We start from the raw sequence: 24,237 nt of genomic DNA on the forward strand, positions 1-24,237 counted from the left end.
GAAGACCAGCTTGTGTTGTAGGGGGCATGGCTGGTGTGAACAGGGAGGTGGGGTGATGCTCCTCCCGGAGGGGAACAGCAGTCCCTAGGACAGCGAACGGCAGAGGGACCTAAGGTTGCCGCCACGTTCCCGGGTCTGTGTGGGGCGTGATATAAATCCGCACCAGGATGGAGACACGTGTATGATTTGCCTTGATTAACAGGTTTCCTATTCTTTTCCTGTTTGTCCATTTTGTTTCGTTTCTCTTCTCCTGTTTTCTGTATCTATTGTTTTGGCTCCCCGGGAATGCCTGTTCCCCTCTCCTCCCTGTCTGCATTCTTCCCTGCCGCCCTCCCTGCCCTGCCCCCCGACCCCCACCCACCACCCCCCCGCCATGAGCAGTGGCCGCATCCATTACACTGAGATGTATGAAATGCTGACTCTCATGTCACCGCCGCTAGGCCTCGGCAAGAGATGTCCCTCCAAGGTGGCATATAAGGTAGACCATCCCTTCCTTTGTTCTGGGCTAGTGACCAGCAGGAAATGGGATTCCACTGTGGGGAGGTCAGAACGTGGGGGAGGAAGCTGGGCTTGGAACTGTGGGAGGAGGGAACCAAGGAGAAAAGAAATGATGTGGTGCAAGGGTCAGGAATGTTCACAGAAGGGTGATATACAAGGTGGTTTGTAAGACTTTAAATGTGTTATTCTGTTTCTACAAGTGTGTGACTTCTTGTGAGTGGGTTACTAGAAAAGAAGTAAGTAGCATGTTTCCTTTAAGAGGAAGCAGGGTGGTGGCCTGCAGAATAGCATATTTGGGCAAGAAGGACAGCAGTCAGAGCTTATAAAAAGATCTTCCATCAGGTAAACTAAGAAATAGGAAATATGCATAAATTCCACTAAACATGGTTCAAGAATAAATTTTTAGGAGAGAGGAAAACTCTTAACTAATTTCTTCCTCCATGACATAGCGGTATGGTTCCTTCTAGGGATCAGAAAAAAAAAAAAAAAAAAAGAGGAACACAGCCTGCATCCCTTGATACATGATGAAGGATGCAGCTCCCTTCTGCCATTAGCCCAACTACCCATTTTTCCTGGCAAAGGAAAGGGTGATGATGGGCACAGGCTGTGTTCAGCATTAGGCCTGCCTTCTTGGCATGACTGAGATATGGATGGACTCCTCTCAGTTCGCTTAGAGCAGCATTGTACCTTAGGAGTCCCCAGCCATCAGGGTGCTCAGGGCCTTGGGGCCTGAACTTTTCCTCCACATTCAGTAATGTGTGTGCTCAGTCATTTAGTCATGTCCGACTCTTGCAACCCCATGAACTATAGCCCACCAAACTCCTCCGCCCGTGGCATTTTCCAGGCAAGAATACTGGAGTGGGTTGCCATTTCCTACTCCACATTCAGTAATAGTTACTGTTAATCCCCCATTGCTGTTTAGACTGACTCAGAACTCTGGAGCTCTTTCATTCACCTAGCAATACGCCCTGGCAATGACGCCACTTCTCTGGAAGCCTAAAGCAGTGGGAGAGAGGTGGAACTCAGATACAAACTGGAAACTGGCCTTACACTCTAAGATGCCATATCTGTGGCGTCACATCAAGCGAGATGTTTCAATGGAGTGTTAGAAACCCTGCCTTGGAAAGAGACACTTAACTTCCTGCTAGGCTGGTGGTTCTGCTGGAGGACCTTCTCCTGCTGCTCCCTCCAAGTTTAAAGCTCCAGAGAGCATCTCATTGGAACAGGGAGCATCTATTAGGGACCCTCATCCACCCCACTACATGGCTCCTCCTTTGCAGCTTAGGAACCGACATCTTTTATGCTCATGATTCCACATCTAACAGGTGATGGACTATATGGTCCTGAGTTCTTTGAATTTCCGGGGTGAAGCTTGGGGCGGAGGCGCCAAGGGTTGTGGGTATCAGAGGAAAAATTCATTCCAAAAGCAAGATACTCTCTGGAAAGTGGATTTGGCCATTTCCGTTTGATCCCCTTCCTCCAGGTGAGGGGGACAAGGCCTGCCCACTCTGCTCCTGCCTCGGTCACCCTTCTCTCCTGTCTTCTCTGCTCTCCCCAGCCCTTCCCCTGGACTCTGTTTGCACTCTCTCACTTTTCCATTCTGCTCCACCTCATCCTCTGGATAAGCTGGACTTCTGCATGTTCAACCATGTGCTGGCAATTTAAAGACTCAAAAAGGGGGCATCAGGATGCATCTTTCAAGTCAGATAAGCAAAGTAAAATCTACCCCCCATCACTGTCTTTTCATCTGAGTTTTTGGGAGTCTTCATGGGACAAGTGAGATTGTAGAACAGCCCTGAAGCAGGGAATGGAGCCACCTCCCTGAGCTGACTCCTTTCCCTGAGACATTGTTTTTAGGAATCCTGATTAAAGACATTCTTAGGACCCTGGAGGAGTTCTACAGAATGATGAGTCCCTCTTCCCTTGAAATTTGGCATCATTCCCTAGGAAAAAAAAAAAAAAAGAAAAAAACAGCAGCCAATGAGCCTTCAGTGAGAAGCAGGGCAAGAACAGGCCTGGGACAGGGGATGGGGGAATCCTTGCCCTTCTTTTTTGTCTCTGCATCTGACCTCTGCACTTTTCCTCCCTTGTCGCCAAGGTTTTTTTCGATATATGTTTTCTCCTGCTGTTTCTTTTCTCTTTTTCACACAGAGGTTGGTCTTGATGAACATGCCAGTGGCCGAGGACATGACCGTCCACTTCACTTCCACGCTGATGGCTCTGATCCGGACAGCTCTGGACATTAAAATCGCCAAAGGTCAGTAACCTTAGGAAGGAAGAAGATTCTGGAACAACTCACCCTGAGTGATGCAGGACAGAGATATTTGAACTTCATCTGACCATGAAGTAACCTGGAGATCAAGTAGTTTTCACCTCTGAGATACAGTAAATGTTACTGTATTATTTAACTTTTACCCTTTCCTCTTAATGAAATGAATGAATTGATATTCACTAAGGCTCCTTTGAGCTTTAAGAGTATATGATCTTTGATGTCTGGCATATAGTAGACATTTTAGTAATGTTTGTTGAATGAACAAGTGAGTTTCAGTTCCTTTTTTTTTCTTACATGGTGTCTGCAACGTCTTGGAAGGCTTCTGTGGCCAGTGCTATCATGGCAATGCTTTGTTCCTCTTGATCATTTAGTGATTTAGGAAAGAAAGGATTTGCTACTTCCAGAAGGGCCTCCAGCTTCCTGCTCTTACCTGATCCAAGTCCTTTTTAAAATTGGTTCACTCAAACCCGGGTTAGATCACTGGAAGAACTGATACATGTATAATGAGGCAGAGGCGGCAGGCTTGTGGCGCTCTGCATTTCCCCTTCTGATATACTGAGCAGCTGGGAGGCTCTGCGAATGAATGAGGAAGCTGATCTTGGTCCCCAGGGCCTCGGTTCTCTGTGGCGGGATATCCCTGAGTCACTGAAAACAGGAGCCAGAATGCGTTCGCTTCTTCAGCAGAAAGACCCAGGATTGCAAGATCCACAGTCACCGAGTGCCAAGATTTCCTCCGAGAATATGAGGCGCCATGCTGACTCAGCCCCTGTCCCATCTCCTCCCTCCTTCCTTGTTATTTCCGTGTCTGTTCGGTTTTCGTTGTTAATAAATGTGTCTCCTCCCAGGTGGTGCAGACAGGCAGCAGCTGGACTCAGAGCTCCAGAAGGAGACCCTGGCCATCTGGCCTCACCTGTCCCAGAAGATGCTGGATCTGCTCGTGCCCATGCCCAAAGGTGCGGGGTCTCCTCCTGGCTATCCTTGTCACTGTGGGCCCAGCATGCCAAGACCACATCTTGGGGGGAACTGGAGTAATCAAGGAGATAAGGGAAGGGTCTCTTTTATTCTTAGGAAACAGAAATCCCTCACGTATCAAGTCCCTTGTGTCATTGAAATCAGTTTCTTCTTGCTTATTGAAGTATAGTTGATTTACATTGTTAATTTCTGCTATATAGAAAAGTGATTCAAGTATACATATATTCTTTTTTATATTCTTTTCCATCCCTGTGCTATACTAGCCTTGTCATTTATCTATCATATATAGACAGATAATACTCGGCTATACTAACCCCAGACTCCCAATCCTTCCTTCCCTTTGGCAACCACAAGTCTATACTGTGTCCATGGGTCTGCTGCTTTTTTACAGATAGGTTCACTTGTGCCATTTTTAGAATCCATATAAAGTGATATCATATGATATGTGTCTTTCATTTTCTGACTTACTTAAGTGTGAAAATTTCTAGTTGTATCCGTGTTGCTGCAAATGATATTATTTCATTCTTTTTATGGCTCTGTAATATTCCATTGTGTAAATATACCACAGCTTCTTTACCCATTCATCTATGGATGGACCTTTAGGTTATTTCCATGTCTTGGCTATTGTGAATAGTGCTGTTATGAACATAGGGGTGCATGTTTTATTTTTGAAGTATAGTTTTGTCTGGATATATGCTCAGGATTGGGATTGTTGGATCATATGGTGGTTCTGTTGTCAGTTTTCTGAGGAAGCTCCATTCTGGAAAATCGCTTCTTAAGATAGGTCACTGTGATTGTGGGTGAAACTTCTTGGGTGCACAGCTCTATCCTCCCACAGAACACAGTTCAGCAAACCTTCAAGTGGTTGGGGAAAAGGTGCTGTTACTAAGAGATGGAAATCAAGACCATTCCAGGGGTTGGGGGGTGGTGCTTACTAATGTGTTTCTTATCGTTAGTAACAGGATGCTGCCTGGGTGGCCGTGGAAGTCCCTTAAGGATAGCTCTGGGGACCTGTTTACTCCATATCCTCGGTGCCTGGCACAGATGAAACCCTCCATTAATGTTGGATGGCTGGGTAGTGAAAGGGGCAAACCTGCTTCCCAGGGGTCCTTACTCTCTCCCCATCTCCTCCTGTTTCCCTCCATGCCGCACTGGTGTCCTCAGCCTCTGACCTGACTGTGGGCAAAATCTATGCAGCAATGATGATCATGGACTACTACAAACAGAGCAAGGTGAAGAAGCAGAGGCAGCAGCTGGAGGAACAGGTGAAGGTCAAGGACAGACTGTGTGGTGGGTGGGTGGGCCCCTGGGGGACAGTGCCCTACAAGTGCATAGAAGCAGAGGCCAGGCCTTGCAGGGCCCAGGAACTGCCTAGGATTGGGGGATTAGAACCCCAGTGGGGCAGAGGTTCAGGTAGTCACACAGGGTATCAGTCATATTCCCGTTTTACTCAAGTCGCTGGTGTTTTCCCCACAGTCATTTGAGTTCCTTTTTCCTCCTTTCCACTTTTAACACAGAAAAATGCACCCATGTTCCAGCGCATGGAGCCCTCGTCTCTGCCTCAGGAGATCATTGCTAATGCCAAAGCCCTGCCTTATCTCCAGCAGGACCCCGTTCCAGGCCTGTGAGTATAACCAGAAAGCCCACAGCTCCCCTGCTTTCATTGTCAATTGTGTCATCAGGCAGACCCACAAATTCATTGCCTAGAAGTGCCCAAGAAATAATCCTAACTCTGAGACGAGTGGATGCGCCCCTCTCTGAAATTGAGAAGACAACATGTTGTATCTTTTAACTTTCTATGGTAGCCCTTTTATTTTTTTTTTTTTTTTCACATTAAAACAAACAGAAAAACAACCATTTTATTCAGACCATCTTCTTAACCTCACAAGACTAGCTATCATTCTTTTTTTTTTTTTTTTTTTGGATATCATCTCCCTTTGTTTTTTTTTTTTTTTCTTTTTTAATTTTTATTATTATTATTTTTTTTTCCCAGTGGGTTTTGTCATACATTGATATGAATCAGCCATGGATTTACATGTATTCCCAATCCCGATCCCCCCTCCCACCTCCCTCTCCACCCGATTCCTCTGGGTCTTCCCAGTGCACCAGGCCCGAGCACTTGTCTCGTGCATCCCACCTGGGCTGGTGATCTGTTTCACCATAGATAGTATACATGCTGTTCTTTTCAAATATCCCACCCTCACATTCTCCCACAAAGTTCAAAAGTCTGTTCTGTGTTTCTGTGTCTCTTTTTCTGTTCTGCATATAGGGTTATCGTTATCACCTTTCTAAATTCCATATACATGTGTCAGTATGCTGTAATGTTCTTTATCTTTCTGGCTTACTTCACTCTGTATAATGGGCTCCAGCTTCATCCATCTCATTAGGACTGGTTCAAATGAATTCTTTTTAATGGCTGAGTAATATTCCATGGTGTATATGTACCACAGCTTCCTTATCCATTCATCTGCTGATGGGCATCTAGGTTGCTTCCATGTCCTGGCTATTATAAACAGTGCTGCGATGAACATTGGGGTGCACGTGTCTCTTTCAGATCTGGTTTCCTCAGTGTGTATGCCCAGAAGTGGGATTGCTGGGTCATATGGCAGTTCTATTTCCAGTTTTTTAAGAAATCTCCACACTGTTTTCCATAGCGGCTGTACTAGTTTGCATTCCCACCAACAGTGTAAGAGGGTTCCCTTTTCTCCACACCCTCTCCAGCATTTATTGCTTGTAGACTTTTGGATAGCAGCAGGATATAAAATTAACACACAGAAATCCCTTGCATTCCTATATACTAACAATGAAAAAACAGAGAAATTAAGGAAACAATACCATTCACCATTGCAACAAAAAGAATAAAATACTTAGGAGTATGGTAGCCCTTTTAATATCTTTTAAATTTTTATTTATTTACTTAGTTTGGGTTGAGCTGGGTGTTCTTTGCCGTTGTCGGGCTTTCTCTAGTTGCAGCGCACTGGTTTCTCATTGAGGCGGCTTCTCTTGTCGCAGAACATGGGCTCTAGGGAGTGTGGGCTTTGTTGTCCCACGACATGTAAAATCTTCCCTGACCAGGGATCCAACTCATGCATTGTCAGGTGGGTTCTTAACCACCAGGCCAGCAGAGAAGTCCAAAGTGTTGCATCTTAAAATGGCTATTCAGTGGGGAGTAAGAGAAAAGCAGACGGAGCAGATATTGGTGCTGTTGCCGTGGCCAGCCCGAGAGATAGGGAGCCCTGTGAATGAACAAAGGAAGAAGGGGCTGTATTAGTATCACCACTTTACAGTGAAGAGGCTGGTGGCTCAGAGAGATTCATTAAGTCGTCCAAAGCCACGTGGCTGATAGGACGCGGAACTGGAATTTAAGTCCATTATTTCCAAGCCCAGTCTTCCCTTTACACTGTGTTATCTGAAATGAACAAGAACTTTTATCGGGCAAAACATTTTTTAATTTTCTATGTTGAAAGCAGAAACAAAACTCTAATTGAGGAGTGTACCAGCTCTTCTGAGTTGTAAGCCTTAGCCCCAAAGTGGCCATGAGTCATAAAGATCTATTATACACACCTCATTATAACACTCTCTCTCATCACAAGCACGTAGTGAGTACTCAAAAGGCATGAGTCCATCTTCCCAACGTAAATGGCATTTTGTGGTTGGTGGTGCTCATGGAAAAGAATCCACTTGCCAATGTAGGAGACATAAGAGACCTGGGTTCAATCCCTGGGTGGGGAAGATCCCCTGGAGGAGGGCATGGCAACCCACTCCAATATTCTTGCCTGGAGAATCCCTTTGACAGAGGAGCCTAGCAGGCTACACACCACAGGGTCGCAGAGTCAGAAACGACTGAAGCGATTTAGTGTGCACATGGTTAGTGGATTTTTTTTCCAGTCTAGCTTCTGTGGAACCAATAAATCACTAAATATCATCACATCTTCAGTAATTATCAGAGGAGTGAAATCCCAGGCTTGGGAATGAGACCTCTGTCAGAACACCGTTTGGAACCTCTTATACCATGAATTTCCTTCTTCCTGTGGTGTTGGAGATCTGTTTTTGAAAAGCAGTTTTCGTAGGTCACAATCCACATTTGAAAGTGAAGAAAGATGACCAGGGTGGTTGGTCATTTTTACAAAAACATGTGATGTGTTGAAGTAGCAGGTGTGGATTCTCCTGTCTATAGAAAACAAGTTCATGTTTCTTTTTGGTCTGTGCAGAAGGGTCAAGAGGTATGATTAGAGCACTAGTACTATCTTCTTGGAAGAGTTTATGGTGTTTTTCAAGGGTCTTTGGCTTAGAAATAGAGGAAACCATCCCTCATCTAGATCTGTTTTGCCACAACGATTTGCTGTGCAAACTATAACTCCCACCATTGGACCATCCCAGCCTCTCTCCCATATGTTTATTGATTCATTTATTTATTGATTTGACCAATATTTACTGAGAGTCAATGTAACCCAAAAACTGGTTTAGTCACTGGGGATTCAGTCAACATGATCACAGTTTCCATAGACACAATCCTTGAAGTAGAAATTACAAGAGTGGTAACAGTTAAAATGTGTTTGTGTGGCAGGGGGTCGGGGTTGGGGTGGGGGGCCGGCCGGCTATTGTGATGCTGTGTAAAGGAAGCAGCTCGCGTAGTTTGAGGATTTGAGGAAGCTTCCCTGAGGAAGCAACATTTGAGTAAGACTCAGAGGCAAGCACTTCAAGAGACGAAATAAAAGTCGGGTCAAGTTTAAGGAACCTAAAAAGTGTCATGATGGATGGTGCACACAGAGGTCAGGGGAAGTGGCAGGTTTGGCAGGGCTAGGAGACAGAAGTTTAGTTTCATCCAAGGGTAATGGGAGACACAGTCATCAGAGTGACGTGATCAGGTTTCAGCTTTCCAGAGATCATTCTTTAGTCTGGTGTGGGCTCAGTGCATTGGAGGGAGACAGTTTGAGAGATGGAACATCACCTAGTACATGGCTGCAGTTGTGTGAATTATTAAAGACTGTGGCTTGGATTAATAGGAAATGGCAAGAGAGAGAGCCAGACTGGAGAGGTAATTCATACACAGAATGGGTCCGATTTGGTGACTGATTGGCTCCATGGCATGAAGGAGGGGAAGGAATCAAAGATGACCTGTGGGTTTCTGGTTTGAGCTTTAGGTAGATGATGGTCCATGTCCTGAAATGGAGACATTCGTGGAGCAGCGCTCGTGTTCCTCAGGACCAGCTGTGTTTGTCAAGCCCTGTAGTGTTCAAGTAGTGATTGCTCTGGGGGCAGCGTGGTGAACATGACTGGGCTCCTCTCTCATTGAGTTTACACCTGGTAGGAAAACAGACATGAAACAGAATTATCAGAAAGAAAAAAAACATCATTTCTGATGATTTAATCACAATTTTAGTAAGTACTAGGATGGAAAAAAATGCATTATGATCGGAGTGCATGTGGCCGAGGGCTCTGACCAGTTTATCAGATAAGATTTCCTCAAGGAAGTGACTTTTAAGAAAAATTTTGAAGGATAAATTTAAAAAATGGCTTGCAAGGGACTGGGTGTTTGAGAGGCACGCTGTGTGCTGGAAACAGCCTTTCTTAAAGTCCTGAGGCAGAAAAGGAGTATGGCACATTCAACCAAATGTGGTTGAGACAGCCCAGCATATTGGACTTCAGGGAGTAAGGGAAAGTTATGCAAGAGGAGAGGCTTTCTTTGTAGCTCAGTTGGTAAAGAATTTGCCTGCCGCTGAAACATGTATATTACCATACATGAAATAGATCACCAGTCTAAGTTCAATGAATGAAACGGGGCACTCCAAGTCGGTGTGCTGGGATGGCCTGGAGGGATGGGATGGGGGACACATGTGCACCCGTGGCTGATGCATGTCAGTGTATGCCAAAACCCACCACAATATTGTGAAGTAATTAGCCTCCAATTAAATTGATTTTTTAAAAAAAGGAAAGGAAACATTCACAACAGAAGGAAAAAAAAGAATCTTCCTGGAGACCCGGGTTTGATTCCTGGGTCAGGAAGATTCCCCTGCAGAAGGAAATGGCAACCCACTCCAGTATTCTTGCCTGGAGAATCCCGTGGATCGAGGAGCCTGCCAAGGCTACTCAACTGAGCGACTAAACCATGCAAGAGGAGGATGTTCAGGCCTTTAGACCTTCCTAACACTGAGGAGCTGGACAAGGTTTTCAAAGTAAGAGGTCACTCAGCATTCAAATTAGTCAAGTCTAGAATGTTGTTCAGTGATTTTAAGGGTCCTCTCTACCCATTAGGGACCCTGCAGTTACTCATTTTCTGTAGGACAGAAAGGGCGCATTTCCTGTACAGCTGTGCTCGTCTGTTCCCTGTGTTTCTCAAGCTAAGGCCTGAGGAGGAGGAGGATTGACATTTGAGCAGTTGTTTCAATAGCAGATGGCTCTCTAGCAGTTGTGAAAATTCAGCAGAAGCCCTCACCCGTGGTAAGGGGACAGGTCTGGTGAAAAACCTGTTCTTCAAATTTTCCCCTGTGCTCCCAGTCTATTGAATTACTTCTAAGTAATTGGCAGTCCTCACTCAGGCCTCAGATTTTCCAGTGGGTTCGAGAGTCATATAGCAGCAGGCTCTGCAGCGGCTCTTCCCATCTCATCTCTCCCTCCTGACCCCACTGCCACGGAGAGCTGCTGCCGCGTCACTGGCCACGTCCCTCTTCTCGAGATGAGGAAGCTCAAGCTGCGTGCTTGCTTAGGGCAAAGGGGGTCCGTAGCAGTGAATGGCAACAGCAGCAGTGGGCATGTTCTCAGGACAGGTTCTTGGCTGCCTCTTTTTTTTTTTTTTCCTAACCAGCTGGGTGGATCTCATTGGCTGACAGTGTCTGCAGGTACCTAACGATGGTTTACTCATAGGCACACTGCAACAGGTCTCTGCACTTTTCATTCAGAGGCCCCTAAACACCTGGCCAACTTTGTCTCTGTCCTTTACCTCATTGCCATTGAAGCGTCCTCCTCCATAGCCATCGACCCAGATGTTGTCACCTCTTCAGCATCACCTCTGACATCATTCCACCCAGATCATAAGCCAACAGACACAGTATGTGGTACAGAGCAGTCCTTCAGTAAATTCAGTTGTTTCATTTGGCCATGGATGTTGGCACAATAGAACCATACTCTTACTGAGAGTGGAGGGAATTTCTTAAAAGACCATGACTGCTTAATATTTAAACAAACTGTTCACTGTTTAAACTATGGCATTTTTCTGCCGAATGGAGAAGCTGAGCAGAAGCAGGTTTACAATCTAGCATTGGTCTTCCATATGGCTGAGTGTGACAAATGATGTCATTTGTCACAGATATGCCAGTCGCCAGCAAAATGATGAATCATTCCAAACGCAGGTTGAAAACAGTGGTTTCTCTTTTCCAGTGCGTTTCCCGCCCACCCCCCACCCGCCCCCAGGGCTAGCCACCTGTAAGTTGACAGGCTTACAAGCTAGCCAAGGCTAAAGGGTATTGCCCTTGCTGGGAAGAAAGTCTTGTCTGGGTGGGAATTAGTAATGGCAGTTATGTCATGACTGTTTCTCTCTCATGCACACATTACCTCTGAACATGGCATTGCTTTGCAGGAGTGGCCGGAGTGCATACCCTTCGATGAGTCCACTTTCCCCGCAGGAAATATTCCAGTTGGCCTGTATGGACCCAGCTGATGATGGACAATTCCAGGAACAACAATCTCTGGTGAATGAATTCAAAAATTACTTCCTTGGTTTCCTGATTGCTCCCACTCTTTTTTCTTTTTTTCACGTTCTATTCCATAGCCATGATCCATCAGGAAAAAAAACCCTGATAAACCAACCAATTACCCTGGGAGTTCCCTGCCATCTCCACTTTCCTGCCTGAGTTTCTCATATTCTCTGACAAATGCTCCCTGTTCAGGTTTTAAAACTCCAGAGGCCCCTTACCTGCTGCAGGAACTTATAATGCTTCAGGCCAAGCTCTCTTAGTTTGTGTCCCTGGGCTTCACATGGAGAAACAGAAGTAACAGATGAAATCTTGCCTTTGATTGGGAGCCTTAGGATGAGTCAGCATAAGAATGAGTGGCCCTAACCAGGCAGAGTCATGTGGTCTAGGAATGCCACCTGCCTCCTGGAGAACTCAGGGGTGGTCTCTATCAGTGACTAGCTGTCTGCTGGGAGATACAGAAGAATCTCATGCCTCTGCTCTGTGTGAGTTCAGGAAAATTGGCCCTTGTGGTCACCATTCTACGAGATCAAATACATTCAAAGAGGTCCCTAAGATCACGCTCGTGAACCTAAAGATTTTCATCAGCAGAAATGGGCAAAATGTCTAAGAACTCTATTGAATAGAGTTTAAACTTAGAGATAAGAGGGCAGATGGAATTTTGGATTTTACTAATACAAAGCTAAAATAGGATTCCCAGAGATGACAGAGTTTCCTATTATTAGTTCAGAAGCCGTGAGGTCAAGTTCCCTCTGGAGCTTTGAATTAAAGCCCAGGTGCTGATTGGTCTGGAGAGAAAAAGGGGTCAAACCTGACCACTGCAATAGTCTATATAGACAGTTTAAGTGAGTTCCATGTCACTTAGATTCTGATGCACTTCTCACCCCTTCATTTTTCCCCTGACCTCTCCCAGGGTATGCCTCTGCATACCCTAGAGCTTCCCAAATGTATGTGTGGATGGAGCGTGGGTATGGCCTGCTTGTGGGTGGCATGTCTGATGGGATGGGTGCCCTTCGAAAGAGAATAGATACTTCAGTAGCACCGGCACATGAGTGATTCCATTTCCTGTGACTGAGGAAACCTGGAATTATGCATGGCTGTACTGGGGAGACCACCAGACCAGAGCCTCCCCTCTCCTCATTGTGTGAGTGGCAGCCTGAAGGTGTTCTTGGTAAGGTAGGTAAAAATCCTTGGAGTAATTCCCTGCCTTCCTCTCTGAGGAAATTAGCCCCAAGGCCCTGGCCTCATTGGTACAGACAGTTTAAAGGGACCTCTCATCATTTTATGGCTTGCCTGGTGCTGTGTCTGCTAAGAAAAATCTCAATACTGTGTTCTTTCTTTCACAGGGAGGCTTTATTACATCATCCTTCCTGCAGGTTCCCCAGGGCTGAGCTGTAGTGCCAGGACTTTCTGGATCTATGTTCATCTCATTGTCAGTCCTGGTGTCTGTAACCCAGTTCAGGTGTCAGCCCGTGCTACACACTCACCGCTGTGTACTCCTGCTCCATGTCCTGGAGAATGGCTGTGATCTGTGTATGTCTCGCACCACCTCTGACACCCATAGCCTGCAGTGTCGTTACCACACAGACTGCAGCATTAGCACATCTGTTTCAGGTCGGACATGTGTACTATATAAAGCATACACTGCAAACACCATAACTTCCTCGAGTGCACATATCCCGTCCCATGAAGGCAGTGCTTCCCATTCATACCAGGGACCCCTCGGCCAAATGGTCATGGAGGCCAAGGGGGGGTCTTAGACACCCTTGCCTTTAACAGTACCCTACTCATACACCCATGTTTTTAGGGTGTCATTTCCTAAATATAAAATGCTCTTTTTCTGGTATACTCTCCAGATGTCCAAAATATTCCTAGCTCTCTTTGTTGGGTAGCCAGTATAAACATTTTTAAAGCAGCTCTACTCTTCATGCAGTGATACTAGCTGTCTATATAGAGCATGTACATTTGTCAAACTAACTTTCCTTAACCAGGAAAATTAAATGATTTGGGCAGGAATCTAGAGGTTTCCAATCCAACTTATTAAAGCTCTCAAATGCTCTCATAGTCCAGTACAATAGCTACTGCCCACATGTGGTAACTGAACACTTATAATGTGATTAGTCCAAACTGAGATATGTCATAAGTGTAAAATACATACCCATGTCAAAGACTTGGTGCCAAAAAATGTAAAATACCTTATTTTTATATTGATTATATGTTGCCATGAGAATATTTGTATATATTGGGTTAAACAAAATCTATTGTTTCATATTTATTTTTGCTTTTTAAAATGTAATTACTAGAAAATTTTAAATTACATAAGTGGTTTGCAGTATATTTCTATTGGACTGTACCAGTCTAGAGCATTCTTGAAAGATGGCTACCCACACCCTTTTCTGGTTTTAATTATAAGAAAGCTCTTAAAAGCATGTCTTAAGATTTCAGAAATTGGTAACTTTCCTTAAAACACTGCTATTTAGTTGACAAATTCTTCAGATTAAAAGAATAAACCCAACACTAGCAACTTACAGAAAGTAAATTTCATAAAGTGGTAAGATCTGATGCATTGTTTAGTAATAATTAAGATGGTCCTTAACTAGAAAAGGTGATCTTTACCCCTCAATCCTAGTTAGAACTTTGTTTTGGGACATCTGGTATACCACATATGTGCACACAGAAACACAAACCTATATACACCTACAACTGAGATCTTAGAGATGGATGTCTCTCTTCTGAAAGCCATTCTTCATATGGAGGAGGCAGAATCATCCACTGAAAGTGAGAAGCTATGGGATGGAACCAAGTCCCACAAGCTTGGCTGTGTGTTTATTTCTAGGAGCCAGAGGTTAGTGAATTAAAAAGCGCGCAGCCCTCTAACCATGGCATCTACCTTCCTTCGGACACCCAGGAGCATGCGGGCTCTGGGAAGGCATCCTCTATGCCACGCCTGACTGTGGATCCCCAGGTAAAAGGCAACCACCACTACTATGTTCAGTGGATTCCTGGGCTATATTGAATTGGTGGGTTATGAAAACACATCTGACATCTTCAGGTGAGCCCTTGACTTGCTCCCACGCCTCTCTAAGAGCTGACTCATGGGCCTTCTGTGGAGCATGCTCCTCCACACTGTGTTTCCAATGACAGTCTAGCCACAACAGGCCAGCCAGCAAAAGGTGGGGGGGCCTCTGGATGGGCTCCACATCCTCACAACTCCACTGGTTAGGCAAGAGATACTCTCCAGGATGTCCCCCATGGGTTTTTCCTTCCTTTTCTCTGTTCCTGGCTCTTCTAGCACACACGCAGTTACTTACACACACAGCTCTGTGTCAGGACTGTCTGTCCTAACTAGCACAGACCACACCTCATTCCTTTGTCTGTTTTCCTGGCTTCTTTTTTTCTGTCTGTCTGTCTTACATCAAAGTTTTGACAGAGACAAGAAATTTTTGTGGATCTGTTTTAATATCTGTGGCAAATCAAACTGCCCGAGTTTAATGTGGAGCTGGGGTGGGACTGATGGAGAGAGCAATGCATTCTCAGGAGCCTTGCAGTATCTATTCAGTTACCAGCTCTCCTAAGCTCTAGTGCTGTAGGGCATCGCCTTCTCTGAGGAGAGCAAGATACAAAAGGGCAAAGCCATGCCTCTTGCATCGTGGAGATTTTCTGACAGTAGCCCTCACTCATTTCAAAGCAGCTCAAGGTTCACGGCAGGTCCTGGCTGGGTCCCTGGGGTAGATGGCTCTGGGCAGCTTGCAGAGGACACTTAGCTCCCTGCTCCCCTGAGCATGACGAGGAGCCCTGCAACAACCCGGTGACCATGTTAACGTAAAGATGCTTTCTGGAACAGCCTCCTCCAGCATAAGGTCTGAACAAGAGGTAGTCGCAGGAGGTGACAGTTGGCAATCTTCAACCATCTAAGTCTTCTGTCTTCCTTACTTTTAGACTATTTCAGTAATTAATCCATATCTTGTGTTCCTGGGCGGGGCGGGGGCTCATGTTTCCAGGTGGTGACAGACCCCAGCTCCATGAGACGTTCATTTTCCACCATTCGCGATAAGCGTTCGAATTCCTCGTGGCTGGAGGAATTCTCCATGGAGCGAAGCAGCGAAAACACCTACAAGTCGCGACGCCGGAGTTACCACTCCTCCCTGAGGCTGTCAGCCCACCGTCTGAACTCTGACTCAGGTGAGAAGGTCTTCACTGTCTGCGGTGCTCCTCCTCTTGAAGGGCTGATCCTGACAAGAACTGAAAAATCATGGCAACAGAATCCAGATAAAAGAGGTTCCTTATCTGACTCACATCATGAAACATAGCAACAAAACTCTCCCTAGTCATCACAGAGGCTAATGAGATTTCTTTCTGCCAGACCAGGCTGCAGAAATCATGAAAGTGGAGGTTTCTCAACGGCCTTCCACAAACCACTCCTCTGCCTTAGGGATGTATGAGAGACCCCCTGTCAGGCACTGGGCTTCACCCACCAACTCCACTTCAACCCTGACAATGCTACCTGGAATCGGTTTATGTATTTGAGTTTTATGTTTTAAGGGAAGGGGTCATGTTGATAAAAACAGAAAATCACTAGTTTGGTTCAAGCTGTTCTTGAGCCAAATAGCTATTCAAGCTGTTTCTTCATTTTACTAAATGAAGAAAGAAAGATAAAAAACCAAGGACATGCCCCATATCATAGGGCAGGGAAGTGGCAGGAAAGAAGGACTGTAACCTGCCAGACTCCTCTGTGCATAGGATTTCCCAGGCAAGAATACTGGAGTGGGTTGCCACTTCCTCCTCCCGGGGATCTTCCTGAGTAGAAGTGAAATCCTTTGATTTCAGTCTCAGGACAGTACAGTAACTGTATCCATTATTTCATTCATAGAAGCTTCTTAATTCCCTTCCCCTAATGCCCTAATTCCCCTTCCTCTAAAAAGTTACACACCCGTGTTTAAGACATAGAGGATTCCTGGGCCACACACTGCTAGCAAAGATTCTACCTTAATTATATCTAGCACCAAGAGAAGCAGAAGAGAACAGTTGCATCCTTGGATCTGTAAGTCTTTCCAGTGACAACTTGCACACTTACCTCTTCACAAAAGGTTAATTTTCCAGCCTTTCTCTTCTGCCTCCCTTTCAGATCACCTGTTGACATGCCTGCAGAAGTCAGTGTCCTTGAGAGGCTCAGTCCCAGGCTGTGAGAGTTGTTCAGCAGCCAGGATGGGCAGAGTCAGGATTCACTGCTTTTTCATCTCTCATAGGCCACAAGTCCGACACCCACCGCTCAGGGGGCAGAGAGCGGGGACGATCGAAAGAGCGAAAGCATCTTCTCTCTCCCGACGTCTCCCGCTGCAACTCCGAGGAGCGAGGGACCCAGGCCGACTGGGAGTCCCCGGAGCGCCGTGAGTCCCGGTCTCCCAGTGAAGGCAGGTCACAGACCCCCAACAGACAGGTGAGCGTGGAGGGGAAGCCAGGCCTCTGCAGGAAGACAGGGAAGGGTGGGCTTTTAACCCTAGATGCAAAATGTGTGCACCCAGCACTCACACAGACTTCACCTTCACAGGAAATTATATCCATTGTGCAGAGGTTAGCTCCTTAATACTTATGGATTCAGAAATGAGATAAATTCACAGAAAATCAGAGAGTACCCCAAGAAAGCCAGTGGTGTCTAGGGGTCAGTCCGACTGGGTACTCAGAATTCAGAGTTACAGAGTCACAACAAATAAGTTCATAAATATCTCAGCCAGATTTCAGAGGAAAGGAAGGTTTTTGAAGGCAAAAAATTTCTTTGACTAATTGTATGATCCTTAGTATTGGTTGGAATGGTGATTCCTCTCTCAACACAGGATACAAAAAATCAATTCAATTTCATTTATCTAGCTTCCAACCATCCCAAGAGGAAGACCATCTTTCCTTCTGCCCTGTTGCTGAAACAAAGCCCAGTCTAAGAAATAGCTACCAGAGCTGTGTGAAAACATTCCCTGGCCCTGTTTTCCTCCTCACCACCGTCCCTGGCTCCCTGCCTTGCTTCACTCCAAGGCTGTCAGAGGCCAGATGGCAGATCCACTCAGTGGCAATGGGGAAGAGGAAGGGCTTCCACAGACAGCTTTTAGAGGCTGTTGACAGGAGTACTTCTAGAGCAGTGGTGGTGAGTTTCAGTGCAGAATGGAATCACCTGGGCTTGTTATAACTGCACATTCCTGAGACCTTCTGCTTCAGCAGTGACACCCATTGGAAAGGAGAACCCAGAAATCTGCACTTGGAAGGACCCAAGAATCTCCAAGAAGATCTCGAGCAGGTGGTTCCTAGGTCACACACACCTTGAGAAATGCCTCCCTGGAGGTCCATTTACCGGCTCAGGGACCTTGGGGACTAGGTGAGCAGGTCAAGTCAGGCCTGAACCAGCAGATGGAGTAGCTGGGTATACAAGCTGAGCTAACATCAGCACACCAATGAAAACACCGATGCAGAAGGAGAAGATGAGGGAAGGTATTCGCCATGTCCTGAGATCCAATTCCCAAGAACTTACCCCAGAAAGAGCAACTCGAGGGCATTCATTCACCTTCCATGGAGTTGTCTTTCCTAAAACTTCAAGGCTTTCTTTTAGCGTGCCACGTGATAGAGCTTTCTGAATCTTTGCTACTCACTGTGTTTATTCCATGGAACCCACATCTGAGAGCTTGTTGTTGGTAGAGATGAAGGATCTCGGGCCCCAGCCAGACCTTCTGATGCCAGAGATGCATGTGTGCTGATTGCTCAGTTGTTTCTGACTCTTTGTGACCCCAGGGACTGTAGCCCGCCAGGCTCCTCTGTCCATGGGATGTCCCAGGCAAGAATACTGGAGTGGGTTGCCATTTCATCCTCCAGGGGATCTTCCCAACCCAGGGATCAAATCTGTGTCTCCTTCATTGCAGGCGGATTCTTTACCCGCTGAGCTATCAGGGAAGCACAGAGATGCGTAAGCATACTGAAAGTTGATGCGCCCAGTAGTACTGGCTCCTCATTCTCCTTTCATCTCTGCATCCCTGAGTGGCTGTGATTGGTATTGCATTGGCCAAAAAGTTCGTTTGGGTGTTCTGTTACATCCTCATGAAAACCGTGGACGACCTTCTTGGCCAACCCAATAACAGGGGGAGGTTCCAGTGGCTCTCAGTAGCAGGGGTTAGAGAGCTTAACTGGGTCCCAAGTAGGGAGGATGCCAAACCCAGGCTAACGTGCCGTGTTTCTCCCGCCACACAGGGCACGGGGTCCCTGAGTGAGAGCTCCATCCCCTCCATCTCCGACTCCAGCACCCCACGACGAAGTCGGCGGCAGCTCCCACCGGTCCCTCCCAAGCCTCGGCCCCTCCTTTCCTACAGCTCTCTGCTGAGACACACCGGGAGCATCTCCCCACCAGCTGATGGGAGCGAGGGTGGCTCCCCACTGACCTCCCAAGCTCTGGAGAGCAACGATGCCGGCCTGCCCGAGTCTTCCAACCCCCGGCAGGGCCACCCTTCCCCACAGCGCTACATCTCCGAGCCCTACCTGGCCCTGCACGAAGACTCCCATGCCTCGGACTGCGGCGAGGAGGAGACGCTCACCTTTGAGGCGGCCGTGGCCACCAGCCTGGGCCGGTCCAACACCATCGGCTCGGCCCCGCCCCTGCGGCACAGCTGGCAGATGCCCAACGGGCACTATCGGCGGCGGAGGCGCGGGGGGCCTGGACCGGGCATGACGTGCGGAGCTGTCAGCGACCTCCTGAGTGACACGGAAGAAGACGACAAGTGCTAGAGGCTGCTCCCCCCTCCGATGCATGCTCTTCTCTCACACGGAGAAAAACCAAGACCCGAATTGGGAAGCCAGTGCGGCCCGGGGGGGAGGAAGAGGGAGGAAGGAGCTGGAAGGACACCGCGCAGTTATCAGAGGAGAGGAAGGGAAGGACAGAAGGCCAACCACTGAAACCCACCAAATCGCTGTATTTCCCTTTGCAAGATGGGCACTGCCATAGTTCTGCCTCTTTGCTAGGGAAAGAAAAACACAAGAACCACGAGGGTTACTCCCAGGGGAGAAGGGACACGCGGATGGCTTTGCCTCCCCTTGCCCCCATCCCAGTTTTCTACAGCCGTTGGGGGGAAATCGAGCCAGCCTGTGTCTGTGCGCATTGCCCTGAGAAGCCCGGGAGACGTTCTGGCTCTTCACCAGGGGAGTCGTGGAGACCCCGGGAGAGGAATCGCCTCCCTCACCAGCTCTTCCTCCTCAGCCAGCACCACGGCCACCAGGGCCGCCGCGACAGCATCTCACGCGTTTCCCTGTGGCTTGCTTCCCCGCAAGAAGCACAGGCTAAGTTCAGGAGCATCGGATGTCAAGGGTGGGAGGCACAGAGGGAGGAGAGCGGCGAAGGGGAAGGGGTCGGGGTGCCGTGATGGCAGCAGCAAGGGCTGGTCTGAATGAGCCAAGCCATAGTCCGGCAGCCCTCACTGTCGAGGCAGGGGCGCTGGTCGCTACAGTCCTGTCTGAGCCTGTCACCCGCTCAGGAGGTGCTGTGTTCATTAGGATAGGCTAAGAGGTTCCCCCTAGTCCAGGGAGTTGCCTGAGGCGCTCTGGTGAGGGTGATATTCTCAGAGTATGGAACAATCGGTGTGGCCAGGACACCAGATGATGAGAACAGAGGTCAGCCTTAGCGCTGGCACCCCATGCCACAACAGGCCTCAGTCTGGGAGATGCTGGGCACAGGGGAGCCCTGAGAGGGGGTAAGTGTGGCGGAGGCACTTCAGGGACTCAGCAAGAGTCAGTTTTCCAACCATTATGGAGGTAATTCAGTATGTGGAGCAGGACAGCACTGTCTCGCACATACTGGCTGAGTGTCAGCCCAGACTTTGGTCTATGAGCCAGGCCTGTGCCGTGCCAAGGCCAGTGAGCCCCAGTGCCAGGGACCTGGCCACCCCCCAAGAGGGCCGCACACACCTATACAAGGTGGGCTACACGTCACCTGCTAGGGACTTCCGTAGAGATGAGAAAGGCCAAAACCAGAGACACCTCGATGAGAGAATCTGAGTTTACTGAGCTGTTCCTGTGAGGGAGGGACCCTCGGACGGGCAGCTTCTGCAGCTGGTGTGTGGTTGAGGATCAGTCTGTCAGGATACTTGAAGGTGATGAGTAAATATACCTCAGCTTAGACCTGGGCTGCTGCTTCTAGCCAAGCAGGCTCCGGTGGGGCCTCAGAATACAAAGTGATAGGCCTGGAGCCCCGGGGTCCTGAATACCCCCCTGGGCGTGACCCCTCCCCGGAGTAGGAGCTGAGCAGAAGACAACCTCAGGACCTTGTTCCTAACCCCCCAAACTCAGAAGCATTGAGAAAGAGCGCCCTTTCTTGGCTGATCAGTGCTCCTTTCACTGTATCGATTACCCATTTGGGGACCATCCCTTTACACCCCTCACCAGTTCCCCAGCAGCATCACCACTAGGTGGAAGGATTTCCTGGAGTCGGGGTACCAGGCAGGGCACTCCTCCCCCAGACAGGAGCGGATGGAGCCTGCCTCCCGGGGCTCTTCCCCGGGGAGACTCAGAGGCTCCCCGGCTGAGATTACAGTGGATACTCTTTATCCTCCTCCAGCCCTGGCAGTCATCTTTTAGGTAGGAGCAGTCGGTGGCTGTTATTTTTCTTAGGAAATTGGGGTGGTTTGTTTTGTTTTGTTTTTTGGCTTTGTTTTGTTGTTATAAAATAAGGTATCATCGTATCAGCTCTGAAAAGCCAGATTCAACGCTGTGGCTGCAAAATCATTTCTGATGGCCCTGCCTTCTGCCCTAAACAGGGATGGCGCTTCCTGGCCGCAGTCAGCCCCCAACCAAAGTAGTCCCCCCGGCAGGAGACCAGTGAGGCAGACACATAGGCCACCCGCTCTGAAGCACTGTTTTCCCTTTCCTGTCCGGCTCAGCACATGTATGCGCCCCGGGGGTCATTGGGATTGGGACCGTGTAGCACCCAGACCCTAGCAGGCTGGGTTGTAACCTGAGACTCAAGACGCAGAGCCTTGTGCTGTCTTAAAGGTTTCCTCCGCGCAGTGTCATTTCCTGCCCAAGTGCTGCTATTATGGGCTGCTTTGCACAAAACTGCTTGCTTCCACCTTGGCAATGCAGCTTTTCCAGCGAGCTCGTCACACTGTGTTTTGAGAAAGGGCGTTGAAATGACCCCTACGCCATGGCGACAGGAGACATGGAGGCTGGCAAAATTACCAGAAGTGGGATTTGCCTGCACACGACATTACAGACACTGTGTGCTGTGCCGGGAAGCCTTCCTGGACACCTGAATTCCAACTCACATCCGCACGAGCACCTGGCCCCAGAGAGCGGGGCATCGCGCGCTGTGGATGCAGGTCCCTGACCAGCCCCCTGGGCTTTTTTTTAGTACACATGAACTTACCAAGGCATCTCTTTTATTCCACTTCCCCTGACCGAGAAATCAGGTTCCTTATCCTTTAGCCTGCATTTGCCCTTCTGTTAAGACCAGAAAATAAAAGACAATTTTCTCTTAAGTCACGGAACACATTAGCATAATCTTATAATGGTTTCCTTCCACCTCTGAATAAATATGAACCCAAACCTTGCCTGTCGCAGCCAACCAGGAGATTCATTCCTGGGTATCAGATTCTGCCTCTTTCCCTTGAGAAGAGGCCCCTTTTGAATCGCAAAACCTCTGCGCTTCTCTTTGCATTAAAAAGTATGGCAGCATCTTGAAAAATTCCAAGTGGACCACCACCTTGCTTGAGGTACACAGCATGATCAAGCTTAGCACTGTAGGTCCCCTCAGAAGAGTCTTTAGCTACATGTCCAGTTTCCTTTGCTAATAAGAGTCTTCAGGATCCCCTCAAAATAAGAAGGGAGGTGATGGGGAAAGAAAGGAGGAAAAAAAGGAAAGAGAAGGAAAAGAAACCAAGGCAGAGAGAGATTCTAACTAGCTTTGTGTATAGATACTCCTCTCTTCACTTAAGGTTCCAGACAGACTTCTGGTGGAGAATTCTCTCTTTATATATGTACTGTCCCTCTGCCAATCTCAGTCACCGAGGGGGCCAAGTGCCAGCAGACCTTCAGACAAGGGGGTAGAGCTCTAGGCCAAGGTGCCCTGTGGGCTGGAGTCAGGATAGAATCCCCTACATTGTGAAGGGACGGTACCCTTGAGGGTCCCCCACACTCAACGTGAACCATGAACACTGCTGCCCAACGTGGGGCTGTGTCCTCCTCTAGCTGAGGAATCTGTTTCTATTCTGGGTTTTGCTTCTCCCCTTCAGTGTTCCTGAGGTTCTGAGATCCCTAATACTACTAGTTCTCTGAAGCTGAACTCTAGATCTTCTGCTTTTGCCTTCCCTTGACAGGGATCACAAGGAGAAGACCCTATGTTCCACCACCTGGTCGGCACGCATCCCTTATACTCATCCTCTTTCGCATGGGCTTTATAATGAGCCTGGGTATCCTCCCAGCAGAGCCCTCATCTTGCCACATATTAGCAGTGACGCAGCTCCCAAGAAGGTTTTGTGTGTGTGCTTACTTGGCTCAGTCATGTCAGACTCTTTGTGACCCCATGAACTGTAGCCTACCAGGCTCCTCTGTCCATGGAATTCTCTAGGCAGGAAAACTGGAGTGGGTAGCCATTCCCTTCTTCAGGGGATCATGTTAAGTCCACCCAGTCCAAGCTTATCTGCTGACCTAGCTGCTTCTGCTGGGCTCTCTGCCTTTTCAAGCATGCTTGAGTCTCATGAAATACAGTCAGGGACTCACCTGGTGATTAGTCCTGAGATGATCTAAAACAGTATGAGCTGTAGAACTGCTGGTGTGTATGAGATGTCCACATACTCAACGAATGCCCACTGCAGGGAAATGAGGTCTCTCCTGGAATAATGAAACAAAATTGAATAATTCTGATGTTTTAAAAAAATTTGCAATTTTTTTTTTTTTTTTTTTTACTACATCCTTATTTCTAAAGCCTGCTCTGGATGTCTCATTTTTGGACAGAGTATTTCTTGAGTGGGTCATGCCAGGGATAAATTGAAAAAAATTTTAATTTCTTACCTCATCTTATGAGTGGAGAAGGCAATGGCAACCCACTCCAGTACTCTTGCCTAGAAAAATCCCATGGACAGAGGAGCCTGATAGGCTGCAGTCCATGGGGGTCGCTAGGAGTCCGACATGACCTGAGCGACTTCACTTTCCCTTCTCACTTTCATGCATTGGAGAAGGAAATGGCAACCTACTCCAGTGTTCTTGCCTGGAGAATCCCAGGGACGGCAGAGCCTGGTGGGCTGCCGTCTATGGGGTCACACAGAGTCGGACACGACTGAAGCGACTTGGCAGCAGCAGCATCTTATGAGGTTGTATTGGACAAGGGCATGTGTATCTCAGGAGGGGAGCAGAAAGTCACCTATTTTGCAGGGATTTTATGAGACCGAAGATTAAGGAACTTTCACTGCTATTCTTACCAGTTTCATGTCTGTTAATGTTTTGTGATCCTCAAAGGCCCAATGTCAGTGAATGCAAAAAATCAGGGTGAGGAGAGACATGTCCATGCCTTGGGGTAGATTGTTCTTCACTTGCTTCTCACCTATCCTGTCCATCTTTCCCTCCTGAATTCCAGAACACTGAGCACTGTTCCGGAGTTTCAGGAGGGGACTTTATGCTGTCAGAAAGGAGGACAGCATGGGCCCCCTGCAAGTGGACAGTCAGGGCATGATGGTTTAACTCCAGACACCCAGAAGGGGTCAGGTCCAGATTGGATAACTATATATCCACACTAGAGACTCTTATTTTAACAAAACCAAATGAAATTAACTCAGGAGTTATGACCCAACC

The 24,237-nt window shown here is 47.7% G+C and overlaps 1 protein-coding gene across 3 annotated transcripts in view; it reads left to right on the forward strand.

Annotated features, from left to right (window-relative positions):
* CACNA1E (calcium voltage-gated channel subunit alpha1 E) overlaps positions 1 to 19,746 on the forward strand; it is a 326,283-nt gene extending 306,537 nt beyond the window's left edge. For 2 of the 3 annotated variants that reach the window (XM_061161262.1, XM_061161263.1), the window contains 9 exons: positions 382 to 478; positions 2,650 to 2,755; positions 3,616 to 3,723; positions 4,907 to 5,007; positions 5,260 to 5,366; positions 11,319 to 11,430; positions 15,435 to 15,615; positions 16,680 to 16,870; positions 18,658 to 19,746. In XM_061161262.1, the coding sequence (XP_061017245.1) occupies positions 382 to 478; positions 2,650 to 2,755; positions 3,616 to 3,723; positions 4,907 to 5,007; positions 5,260 to 5,366; positions 11,319 to 11,430; positions 15,435 to 15,615; positions 16,680 to 16,870; positions 18,658 to 19,188 (1,534 nt within the window). In that variant the 3' untranslated portion in view covers positions 19,189 to 19,746. Of the gene's footprint in view, positions 1 to 381; positions 479 to 2,649; positions 2,756 to 3,615; positions 3,724 to 4,906; positions 5,008 to 5,259; positions 5,367 to 11,318; positions 11,431 to 14,269; positions 14,399 to 15,434; positions 15,616 to 16,679; positions 16,871 to 18,657 lie in introns of all 3 variants that reach the window. The other variant, XM_061161261.1, reaches the window with a different exon arrangement.
* The last annotated feature ends 4,491 nt before the right edge of the window (positions 19,747 to 24,237 follow it).

The sequence above is a fragment of the Dama dama genome, chromosome 14 (assembly GCF_033118175.1).
Source record: "Dama dama isolate Ldn47 chromosome 14, ASM3311817v1, whole genome shotgun sequence".
Taxonomy (NCBI): Eukaryota; Metazoa; Chordata; class Mammalia; order Artiodactyla; family Cervidae; genus Dama; species Dama dama.